A 12,238-nucleotide genomic window follows, 5' to 3' on the forward strand; every position below is an offset into this window, starting at 1 on the left:
ATATTGAGACAAGGTTATGTAAAATTCACAAATACTGGCCTCTTGTTTACACTACAAGAGCCATGTGGACGAGCCATATAAACGCGGCCTTTTAAAGACCACGCTTGATCGAGCTTTTCGACTGTAATTTCTTCTAACTGATCCTATTTCTCTTGGGAATGCATGTGATCGCCTCAAACTATTGTTTTCTCGACTAAAATACCCGAAAAAACTTATTAATTCAACAACCACTTCGCTTTATTGCCTTCAAAGTATCTGATCAACTTGCTTCACCGGCTGACACCAATGAATCAGCCCCCGTTCGCATTGTTCTTCCATTTCAAGAGCAAGGCTCAGCTGACAATCAACTTAAAGACTTGAGCCAGAAAATTCACATCAACGTTCAGCCTGTTTTTGAGCGAGATCTTAAACCGCGAGAATTTAAGCCACCAGTAGTGAACAAACAGTGCCTTGTTTTCAAATTTAAATGTGACCTTTGCGATGCAGGTTACGTTGGTGCCACAGGCCGGCACCTGCATCAACGCTTTGTTGAACATGAAGGCTCGTCCTTATCTATTGGCAAGCATTCCCGCGACGAACACTTTTTATTTCCATAGGACCTTAGCGAGAATTTTAGTGGGTTGAAGAAATGCACAAACAAGTTTGACTGCCTCGTTTATGAAATGTTTTTTTTATTAACGAACTGAGACCAATTACATAGTTTCAATATACACTCTGATTCAATTCGATCGTGCAAAGGTTTTTAAAAAGTTCCTGTATGTTTTTACTGTTTTTAACACTCCCTTTTTTACATTATGACTTTCTGCATGAACCTGTGCTTTTTTAACGCCCCCCCCCCCTTTTCAATAGTTTTCATACTTTTTACATATCTTTACCTCATTGTTTTTCTCTCTTAAATGTATGTTAATATTTTATTCTCATCATGTACTAACTTGATAATGACCGAAGCACGGTCGAAACGTCGTTTTTTACTGTAAAAGGAATTCGAATATCTTACTGATATTCGATTTCAAAAGAGGGAAAAAAAAAACAAATCTTTTCAAAACAGATATTTTTGTCCGGTGTTTGAAGTCCAAAATAATAAAACCTGTCCAAGTTTGGCGCTGCCGTGTCGTGATCATGGGCTCAACCCTCCACGCTTAGACAGATATTTAGGATAAACAAAACGAAAGAAATTGTTCACTTTACTGAACAAGGGCTACGCCCGAAACGTTTGTCATTCTTCACAAGATGACACTTTGACTAGACATTTTTTCTACCTTATCAGTTTTCAATTTTAATTTTCATTAATTTGAATTTTTATTTCCCTCCGCTTTTATGACGTTTGCCTATTCAAGGGCCTTCACACACACTCATCGTTCCTAAATTAGTCAATTCACTGATAATTAACAATTATTCTACGAGGGCGGGCAGGATATGAAGTGATAGATAACCAACGAGGCGCGTAGCTAGGAGTTATAATCATTTTATATATCCAGCAAGCCCGAGTAGAGTAACTGTTTTATTAAAAACTCCAGGATCAACAACTCTTCTTTGATGTTCCCGGGGGTAATATTGTCGACTAAAGCATCGATTTCTGCCTCGGTCAATTCTGGTCCAAAACGGGTTTGGTCGGCCATTTTTCCTCAGAGCTGCAAAAATGGTTTCAGCTCGCTTTATTGCTGACGCGTTCCTTGACCATATTTGGTACAGCAGGTGTATGAACTGATTGCCTGTGCCCGGCGAGCCAATGAAAATGTTGGAAATTTGATACCCGTAGCTCAGCTTTTAATAAAAGGAAACATTTGGAAATTCTAAAGGATGAAGAGGCTTAAAGGGATTAAAATTTAACAAGGCATTGCGAAGAGATCATTTATATGCTTTGTGATTGGACAATCCTTTCATTCCAAAAAGCACATTTATTACAAAGTAAATCAGTTTGCGCCATCTGGCAGTGTGTTCCAGTCGTCGCTGACCCTAAAAAATCCCGCGCAGTTTTTACCACTTTTTACAAACTGAAGATTGAGGCGTTCGTGATGAAGATTTTTCTACCTCTCCTTATTATCGCACTGATGACTTTCACAGTTGTGACTAAAAGACTCCACATTGAAAAAAAAGGTAAGAACCACCGCCCTTTCTTGTATTCTACCTGAATCCCTAGCGATCCTCTTTGAATCTCTTTTCGCCATATTTCTTCAAACATGTACTTGTTCCCCGAGCTTTGGAGAAATGTAGAAATATAATTTCGTTGCTTCTTAAAAGATATTTGGCTTTGTTTAAGAGAGACAGGAGTTGAATTTTGACTGATTTATTGATGGAGGTTGTTACCCGCAAGAGCGCCAAATAATCATTTTCTTGTTACACATTCTTGTTCGGACATACGAAGCAAAACCTGATAGATTGAGCAAATTGAAAGAAGCAATGAGCACTTTCAGATGCCGTAAATATTTGCTAACCTCTAGATTTCTTCCACTGAAGTAGTTAAAATTGAAACTGTAGTCCATCCTTTAATTACAAATACCCAGTCAACAGCATTGTATACGTATATTTGTTTGCTCGAGAAATTAGTAAAAATACTTCTTGAATATATCATTGCGGATAGATCGCCCTCCAATTTGATAAAACAGTTTAAAACTGGCCAGGAACTTTCACACTTCAAACAAAAGTTCATCATAAGAACAGTTAAGACTCCTATTAATATTTAATTTCCATTATCAGTAACCCCGTTTCAAAGTTATATCCACCTAATTTTGGATTAGTGAAACTAATGTCTTGAATTCAAATTTGAAGAGCCCCGTACAACAAAACTCGAGTAAAAAGGAAAGGCCAAAAGGAAACGGTGGCAGAAAAATGTCCAGTAAATGCTGGGATTCCACGTTGCTTTGATGTAATATCTTAAAAGGTTTCTCTGTAAATGTTTTGAAATCCATGAAAGTTTTACCTGCTCCAGTCTCATTAAAAAATATTTTAACTGTCCGAACAATGACGTACGAACTAACCCTGAAACTTTCCTCCATTTCGTCAGAGGTATATCGTAGGACAACCAATGTAACTGATAGAATTCCTGGAAGAATTTCCTAGCACAAACAAATTTTTACAACGCAAAACTGCCACCATTCTGTGTTATTAAAATAACACCGAGAGGCCCCGCTGACTCCTTAATTCCGTGTTGGCGCAGGTTGCACATTTTCTCGTTTTAAAATTTGAGATGGAAATGTTCGTTGTAGATATTTGTCCTCTCTCTCAGTACTTAATGTAGTTCTAATGAACTTCACTGTTGTGGTTTAAAGACTTCGCATTGAAATTACAAATGGCAAGAGAAACGTTACTTCGAAGACGGCTCGTGTGCTACTTTTTTGTTCTTACCACATTTTTGGTCAGTCACACCTATTTACGCCCTCTCAAATTAAAGAACGGGCCTGTTTTTCAGTCAAGAAATATTCAACAAAAAATGTTTATACCATATGTTACACTTTGGGATTTTTGTTATGTAATCAGTTGTAACTGAGCATGCGTCAGGGAAAAATAAAATAGCCAGAAATTCATCACGTAAAACAATATGGTTCACGAATCACGTTTAATTCAAATCTTCATTCACGGGTCACGTTTAATAAAAAAAAATCGCTCACGTGGACATGAAAAGATCTTACCATCTTTGATCACGAATAACGAATAAAAGATTTACGAGAAAATAAAACGCCCCATCACGCTTTACGTAAAACGTATAGGGAACCCTCGCCTCAAGCTATTTGAAAATCAAAATTGTGTTAACTACATGACAAGCTTGCGACGAGCGCCCACCTTGCAAGTTTGGAAAATTCACCTTTTCCAAAAGCAAAATCAAATGGTGATCGCGCACAAAATTTCACATACACTAAAGGGAAAACATTTGACGCACTATGTTAATTACTACACGAACAATTTTAAGCCAAAACGTTTGGAAGTTGCTGAATCTTATAGATTTCACCGATGCTGTCAAGAAGAAATTTCTGAATTTCCGTGCCTCTGAAGATTGAAAACAATGATTGTCACATGCAATTAGACACTAGGTGTGCACTTTCCCTTACCCCTCTTACTTTTTTGAAACAAGGCTGAAGTGAAACCCAAAAGTGTTGTGTTGTCATCGTACACAGGTGAAACTGTGCATCCGTTGGGAGAAGTATATGGGATCACAGCATACATTGCCTTTATTGATTTTACGTGAAGGAACTACGGCTTTATTTGGTAGGAACTGGCTGTCAGATATCCCTTTGGATTGGAAGACCTTGCCTGGGTTGAATCACATTAGACCCGTTTCCAGTAATTCCTCTGCAAACACAGTGCCCCAAGGAAACCAGACCTTAACAGCAGTACTTGAGCAATGGGGTGAATTATTTCAGCCTCTAATTGGATGTTACACAGGGAAACTAGTTGTGGTAAATGAAAGTAAGAAAGCGAAATTTTACAAGGCAAGACCTGTTCCTTATGCCTTGCAATCCAAGGTGGAGAATGCTCTTCTTAAAATGGAAAGAGATGGTGTAATTGAACGAGTGTCATCTGCAAGCAGTGCTGTGCGTTTGTAGTAGTTGGAAAAAAAGACAGTGATGATGTTCGTGATTTTAGTGTAACATACAATGCAATTGCACGTGTTGAAACCTATCCTATACCTCAGATTGAGGATATGCATACTGCTTAGAGGATGCACTGTATTTAGTGTCCTTGATATGAAGCAAGCCTATCACCAAGTCCCACTTGCAAGAGAATCACCGTCTTACCTTACAATTAATACCCACATTGGGTTGTTCACGTTCAAAAGACTTCCTAATGGTATCCATTCTGGTCCCGCTATTTTTCAAAGAATCATGGATGGTTTGTTGTCAGACATTCCAAAGGCTGTTAGTCGTTTAGATGATATCCTGGTTGCTGGCACAGATGAAGAGGACCACCTGCGCACGTTTTCCTTGGTTTTGGAGCAACTTCTTAGTACCGGATTCAGGCTGAACAAGACAGAGTGTAAATTTCTTCAATCATCAGTGGTGTATCTTGCAATTGGTCATGTGATAGATGGAGAGGGTCTTCACCCAATGGAAGAAAAACTTAAGGGTCACCTCGCAGCTCTTACAAGGTCTCACCTGATTGGAGACCACCCTTGAGGTTTAACAAAAGAACAAATAACAGAAACAATGGACCCTAGGCCTAAAACAAAAGGGCCATTGTTTCTGTTACCCTAGGCCTAAAACAAAAGGGCCATTGTTTCTGTTATTTGTTCTTTTGTTAAACCTCAAGGGTGGTCTCCAATCAGGTGAGACCTTGTAGGAGCTGCGAGGCTACCGAAACTTAAGGCCATCCGTGATGCCCCCAGACCCAAAGATGTGACTTCTTTGAAGTCTTTCCTTGGACTTCTTCTATTTTACTCACGGTTCATGCCTCATCATTCCACAGTGTTGGCGCCTTTACATCAACGTCTTAAGAAGGGTGCGTTATGGAGTTGGTCGAAAGTTGAAGATGATACATTTTTGGCAGCCAAGCAGCTTGTTCTCGACTCCCAGACATTGATTCATTATGACCATTCATTACCCCTCTTTCTATCCTAAGGTGCCTCATCTTACGGCGCTGGCGCCGTCCTGTCTCACAAGATTGTTTTGTTCCATGAATCTTAACCCAGGCTCAACAAAATTACTCTCAGTTAGAAAAGGAGGCCTTCAGCATCATCTTTGGATTGAAACGATTCCGACAATATCTGTATGGTCGTCCCTTTATAATTTTAACGAGACCATCGACCCTTGCTGACACTTTTTTGTACTCAGAAACCTGTTCCTGCCCATTCAGCAACTCGACTTCAATGATGGGCATTCATTCTTGCTTCGTACAATTACAGAATTGAGTATCGTAGCACGGAAGCCCATGCAGATGCCGACAACTTTTCTCGTCTTCCCTTACCACAGACATGGTCACCCAAATGCGGAAACATTGAATGCTATTTCTTGGACAATGAAGTTCTTTGTTTGTTTGTTCCTTATTTATTTATTTGTTTGAGCAGGTTGAACTTTTGGCAGCTACTCAGCTGATGTGGACTTGCTATACCCACCCACCCATATACACACAGAGGACAGGCACAACACCGGGAACTTCATCCCTACTCTTCTCAAATAGTGTTTGGGTTCTTTAACGTCCCACAGGGAAATAATGAACATGGAAGTTATTTGTGAGACGGGACCTCCGGCTTATCGACCTTATCCGAGAAGACTTGAAAGTGTAACCATTTGCGGATGTAATTACAAAGGGAGCACCTTCTCCTCAGTTATTTAAAGACCCTGAGTTTTGGTCCGGCCGGAGTCGGACTCACGACCTCCCACATGGCGGCCTGGTGCTCAACCAACTGAGCCACCGGTGCGCGGTTAACAATGTTACCAGTCAGCTAATTAAGAAAGAGACCCAAGTGGATTCAGTCTTGTCCCAAGTGTACAAGTACATCATTAGTGGCTGGCTGCGCACAGTAGATCCTGCACTGGTTCCATTTAAGACCAAGCAAGATGAACTAAGCACACAGCAAGGGTGTGTGTTGTGAGGTACTCGTGTTATTGTCCCTCCTTCACTCCAAGAGAAAGTGTTGCAAGAGCTGAATGACACCCACACCGGGATATCTCGAATGAAATCTCTAGCTAGATCTTATGTGTGGTGGCCCAACCTTGATTCTCACATTGAAAACATTGTGTCTTCTTGCAGCACATGCCCGTCGATGAGATCATACCGACCCACGTACTGTTCATATTTATCCTTGGACTTTTCCAGCACGGCCGTGGTCTCGAATTCATGTTGATTTCGCTGGACCAATTTCTGGATGTACCTACCTTGCTGTTGAAGATGCTTATAGCAAATACCCAGAAGTAATCAGAATAACAAATACATCAGCGAGATCAACTGTTACAGCATTGCGTGACATTTTCAGCAGGCACGGTCTTCCAGAAATCATCGTATCTGACAATGGGCCACAGTTTACGGCAGCAGAATTTCAACAATTTTGTACTAGTGGTGAGATTTTGCATCGTACTTCCGCACCTTACAGGCCGTCTACAAATGGTCAAGCTGAACGTGTTGTGCAGATCCTAAAATCAGCAATTCGACAGGCCCTCATTACTAACGCCGATGTCACTGCTGTCATCGTCAATTATTTGTTGGTTTATCAAACAACGCCCCATTCCACGACAGGTGAATCACCCTCTATGCTTCTCATGGGCCGGCGATTGCGCAGCCGCTTAGATTTGTTGACACATTTTGAAAACTATGTTCGTACCATGCTTCGTCGCACTGCACATCGCGGCTTCCGTCACTTCAATGTTGGTGATCCAGTTCTGGCCCCTAATTATGGAAAGGGAGGAAAATGGGTGCGTGGAGTAGTATCTGAAGTCGTTGGTTCTCGGCATTACATTGTCAATGTGTCAGGCAACTTGTGGAAACGACACGTGGATCAACAGTTGAGACGTTGCGAAGAGGTCGTCCCAACGAATGATTTCCCAGTGGACCCACCTGGCGAAATTGCTGCAGATCCAACATTTCCAGTCGCTCCTGTTCGTTTCGCCGCAGTGCCGGAAGAGCCCCCTTTAACTGGAGAAGATTCTGACCTGGGAAAACGGTCGCTTACCGAATCTGAGCCTGCTACTGAGATTGCTGTGACTACTCAACCAGAGATGCCTATGCCTGCCCATGTTGATGACACCCCTTTAGTTCCACCGAGTTTTTCAAATGAAAGTTGCGCAAGTACTGTAAAACGTTATCCAACCCGGTCAACTCGGAGGCTTCCTAGTTACTTGCAAGATTGCAAGTGTTAAAAAGGACACTGTTGTTAATTGTTGATATTGAGACTTTGCATGAACGAACGTCTTTTGAAAGGAGAGATGTTACATAATGGGATTTTTGTTATGTAATCAGTTGTAACTGAGCATGCGATCTATTCAATTGACTGCAATTGCTGGGATACAACACCATATAGTATTTTTTTTTTGACTAGGAAACAACGCTCGTATACCCGACATCAGGAATGGCACTGAAGACGACTACAACCAAGATGCTGCAGGAATCCCACGAGTGGTTCCTGCGCTGCCTGCCAACATTTTTCTTAATCCTAATCAGGCATGCTACACACAGTTCTTCGCAAACGGAGTGCCACCAATTGGTTTACGTACTGCCAACTTAGCGAATATGAGATACATCTGTCAACAGGTGCCCGCGAATCCGGGAACGTACTTCTACGCGACGATGTTCGATGAAGGTCGGGGAATTGCAGTGTATTCAGCGTACGTTTTGAACGCGAATAACATCAATTTTCAAGCACAAAGAAGGGCAGGATGGATCCAAACCAACGGTAACTTATTTACATGTACCCTAAAGCTAAGAGAGGATAAAGAGTGAGAGAGGTAATTTCCATTTTGGCCTTACTGCCGAGGTAATCCCTATCAACTTCTTTTTAGACATGGTATCCAGTCCTCCTGCGATAATTGTTACCACGCAAGATAAATAAATGTTTACGTGAAATATGAAATGCGTGTAGAACCGTTTGCGATGAAACCAAACAGCAATAACAAAAGCAAAATAAAAAGACGAAAGCCGAGATAAGAGAGTGGAGGAAACACGTGATTGACATTCCTTTGAATTTTTATATCGTCTTCTTTGGAGAAGAGAGCGGGCGAGACTTTCTTTATCCTGAAGTTTTCATAAATACATTAGTTTACATATTTTCTTTGTTTACACCTTGCAAGGTATTCAACACCAAGGCAGCAATGCGATATATCAGGGGCAACAGTTACACAAAGGTCACTTGTTCGCAGCTATGACTGCCTCGGGTCTCCCGCAGAACGCCCAGGCCCCCCTGAACGCCCAGACCAGCGCTCGTTCAACTTATCAATACACTAATGCCGTGCCACAGAGTGCAGCTTTTAACACCGGTCAGTGGAGAGTTTGGGAAGGGAGGATTCGAACGTATGCAGCGGATATATGCATACCGGCGCAGGGTGTCTTGTATCTTATAACAGGCGTTTCATTCGTTGGTATCAACAACGCTTACCCTCCACAGGCCGCTGCAGTTCCGATTACCACATTGCCACCGGTACCCGCGGGGCAGAATAATCCGGCCGCCATAGACAAACCCAATTCAATGTGGACCGCCGCCATGTGTGTACCCGCCCCAGGTGGACAGCCCTACAGTTTTGCAGTGATTGGAAACAACGTTCAGAATGCAGCTGGAATGCTTACACAGCAAATTACCGTAGCACAGTTAGAGGCTATTCTTCAGTTCGACATTCAAACAAACGGCCTCAAACGAAGCATTGTCAAGAAAGAAGAGGTCAACCTGTTTCCAGGAATTAAAAAATCTGAGAATTATAAAAAGGCAATTCCCGAAGACAAGTATCCTGAATCCGAGGAAAACGAATAAACATGTCATAGCATGGAAATGACAAAAAAATAATATCGAATAATGATGATTAAGAAACTATGTGTAAAGTGTAAAGTAGATTTAAAAAATAAACTTTAAATCGGCAATTGCCAAAACGTCGTTTTTTGTACTAAGCTGCTTAGCGTAGTTTACCATTCAGTTCAAAACTTGCATCCTCTTCGACAACCCTTTTTGGCAACCATCCCTCGGGCATTTGACAGTTGGAATTTTTGGTTCACCCGAAATTCCTATTGGGGCCCCGGACCAAAACAGATAATCAAATTCCTCACCTGATGAGGTGCCATTACCCTTAAGACATACAAGTACACGACAGAAATTAGTAATGTTGCCTTCACCACACAACTGAACACACTCAATTGCTTATGAGGCATGGGTGCGTTGGTAAGCCAGGCCCAAGATATGTTTAATTGGCACAATACGGTTTCAGCAAACTGGGTAAGAGATACATCAAATAATATCTTACATGCGCCAGAACCGGACACGTAAATCCTTGAAATCTCTAGCTCTTATAAGGAAAAAATGGGGTCGTGTACAGCTGTACTCCAGGCTACATGCAGTGAGGCTACCTTTGGGGTTTTAGGGTTGATATGAAATCAGATAACGCTATTTACACAATTTACACAATCTCAATGCGGTTCTTTAACATTCTTTCATTCAGCGACCTTTCTTTGAGTATTTTGTGCTTCAAAAGCGAACAGGATTTTCCATTTTACACTCGCGTGTGGTCATTTACATATTGCATTCGGTTTTGTGAAGTGTTTATTGGTGAATTTCTTAAATGATTATTGTTTCGAGTTAATGATAAGTACTTCATGGGAGCTCCGCTTTTTAAATTAATCTTGAACCCAGACTCCCACGGCCAAGCGTCAAACAGAGAAAAAATGAAAAACAGATTATTTCGGCTACGGTGGGAGTCCTCGTAAGAGGACACCCTCGGGACGCGAAAAGGCTGTCCGTGACTGGCCGCGTATCAGAATAGTTGGCCGCCTACGGGAGCTTGCCCAGCCAACAATAAACATTGGGAATGCAGGAATACAAACAAATTATTACTTTTTATTTTATCGCCTTGTGCAATGCCGCAATAATGGCGATAACTGCATGTAGTTATATTGCTAGTGTATACTGCATACTGTAGTACTAGGACTGGCCCTTACTGGTTAAAGAAGAAATCATAATTGCAGCCAACATTACATTAGCATCTTAGCATTACCAGTCTCACTGCAACAAAAAACCATCATGCAGTTTACAAATTCCTTTCAACTGTACGTTTACGTGAGCTTCAAAGCGAAGGAAAAGTCTTGATCGTAAGGCCACCAAGTGTCCGCGGCCACTTAGGAGAATGTCCCCTTACGGGGATGAGAAAATATACAGTTTGTATGGGAGTTCGAACGGTGTTTTGTGTAGGCGTTTATTAGTAGTAAGAGCTGTCCGCTTACGAGAGTGTCCGTTTAGAGAGCTTCTACTGTATTTCAGTGGAGTTCCATCTATCTCTTCCTTGGCCTCATGATTTTCGTGTTGCCCTAACTAAAGGATGTGGGAGGCGCGGTGGCCTCATGGTTAGTGCGCTCGTCTCCGGATCGAGCGGTCCGGATACGAGCCATGGCCGGGGACCTTGCGTTGTGTTCTTGGGCAAGACACTTTATTCTTAAAGTGATAGTCTCTGTCACATTGTAATATCCTGGCTAGTACTTTTATGAACTTGGCTAGTTTTCTTTAAAAAAGAGGAAACATGTCATGATACGCCTGTTTCCCACGGTCGCATGATTCAGTCAACCATATACTTTTGGTTGGAGCAGTCATTATAATTCTTGTTTGTTGTTGTTACTCGTTTTTGGTTTGCTTTGTGAAGCAATGGCATATCCCAATGAAAACAGTGGTATCGATCAATAACTTGTCAGAGGATCAAAGCAATGGTCCCACTGCAGAGAAGACGGAGAGTTTGTTACAATCTGATGATGAAGAGTACGGAACCTCTCTGGCAAAAAATTGATGGAATCAATGGAAATGATGATCAAAAAATATTCTTTGTATGAAAGATAATCTCCGATTTAGATAAGCTTGAAATGCTGAAATCGAAGAATGAAGAAGGTAATTTCTGTAAACTGTGGTAAAGATATGTACATGTTGTGGTTTAATTTTGTTTTTGGTTTGAAAAGTTCATTTTTTTTTTCAAACCAGATTAAATTTTTAAAACTGTTTTAATTTTTTTTACCATTGCCCATTTTCACATATTCGGATATCTCTGTGGAGTATCAATAAAATAAACTAGAGAAATCGTTTGAACAATATTATGGTGGATTGATGTTTCTGATGCTATCAAAGGCAATAATAATAATAATAATGCTATCAAAGGCAATAATAATAATAATAATGATAATAATAATACTAATAATAATAATAATAATAATAATAATTTATTGCATGTGAACAGTATTTTTTAGTGTTTAGGGTTAAGCTCTCAAGTAGGTTTACGCACTTATTTAAAACATAGCATTTCAGGAGGTGTATGCATGACAACTGCAGACTGCCTACAAATGGCGCTGATAAACAGTATTTAAAGGGGCTAGGTCACGCTATTTTAGGTAATTTTGTTTAATTTTGTTCATTATGAGCTCTAAACGTCAAATTGGCAGAGAAAGAGTGTTTCATTTGCAAAATCACGGCCACATAACAACTGAGAATGATTTTCCAGCTTTGTAAATGACATTTTGATATAGACTGATATAAATTTGAAAAAAGTGGGCCGACGTTTTTCAAGTTTACCCAAATTCAATCCATTTCAATCCTCTCCAGTATTGTCCATCCATGTCCCTTCTTGGCTTCCCTGTG

The 12,238-nt window shown here is 40.8% G+C and overlaps 1 protein-coding gene across 1 annotated transcript; it reads left to right on the plus strand.

Annotated features, from left to right (window-relative positions):
• Positions 1 to 1,954: 1,954 nt before the first annotated feature.
• LOC138041289 (uncharacterized) lies at positions 1,955 to 9,430 on the plus strand. The gene is made up of 3 exons (XM_068887054.1): positions 1,955 to 2,097; positions 7,967 to 8,320; positions 8,715 to 9,430. Exons 1-3 carry the CDS (start codon positions 2,016 to 2,018, stop codon positions 9,386 to 9,388), a joined length of 1,110 nt encoding a protein of 369 aa, XP_068743155.1. The 5' UTR covers positions 1,955 to 2,015; the 3' UTR covers positions 9,389 to 9,430.
• Positions 9,431 to 12,238: the final 2,808 nt, after the last annotated feature.

The sequence above is a fragment of the Montipora capricornis genome, chromosome 3, assembly GCF_036669925.1.
Source record: "Montipora capricornis isolate CH-2021 chromosome 3, ASM3666992v2, whole genome shotgun sequence".
Taxonomy (NCBI): domain Eukaryota; kingdom Metazoa; phylum Cnidaria; class Anthozoa; order Scleractinia; family Acroporidae; genus Montipora; species Montipora capricornis.

Bases quoted from the DNA above. Each gene is read 5' to 3' on its own strand.
- LOC138041289 (XM_068887054.1), top strand. From the start codon at position 2,016: ATGAAGATTTTTCTACCTCTCCTTATTATCGCACTGATGACTTTCACA. The intron at 2,098-7,966 runs GTAAGAACCACC...TTTTTTGACTAG, and splicing joins ACTCCACATTGAAAAAAAAG to GAAACAACGCTCGTATACCC. The intron at 8,321-8,714 runs GTAACTTATTTA...ACACCTTGCAAG, and splicing joins AGGATGGATCCAAACCAACG to GTATTCAACACCAAGGCAGC.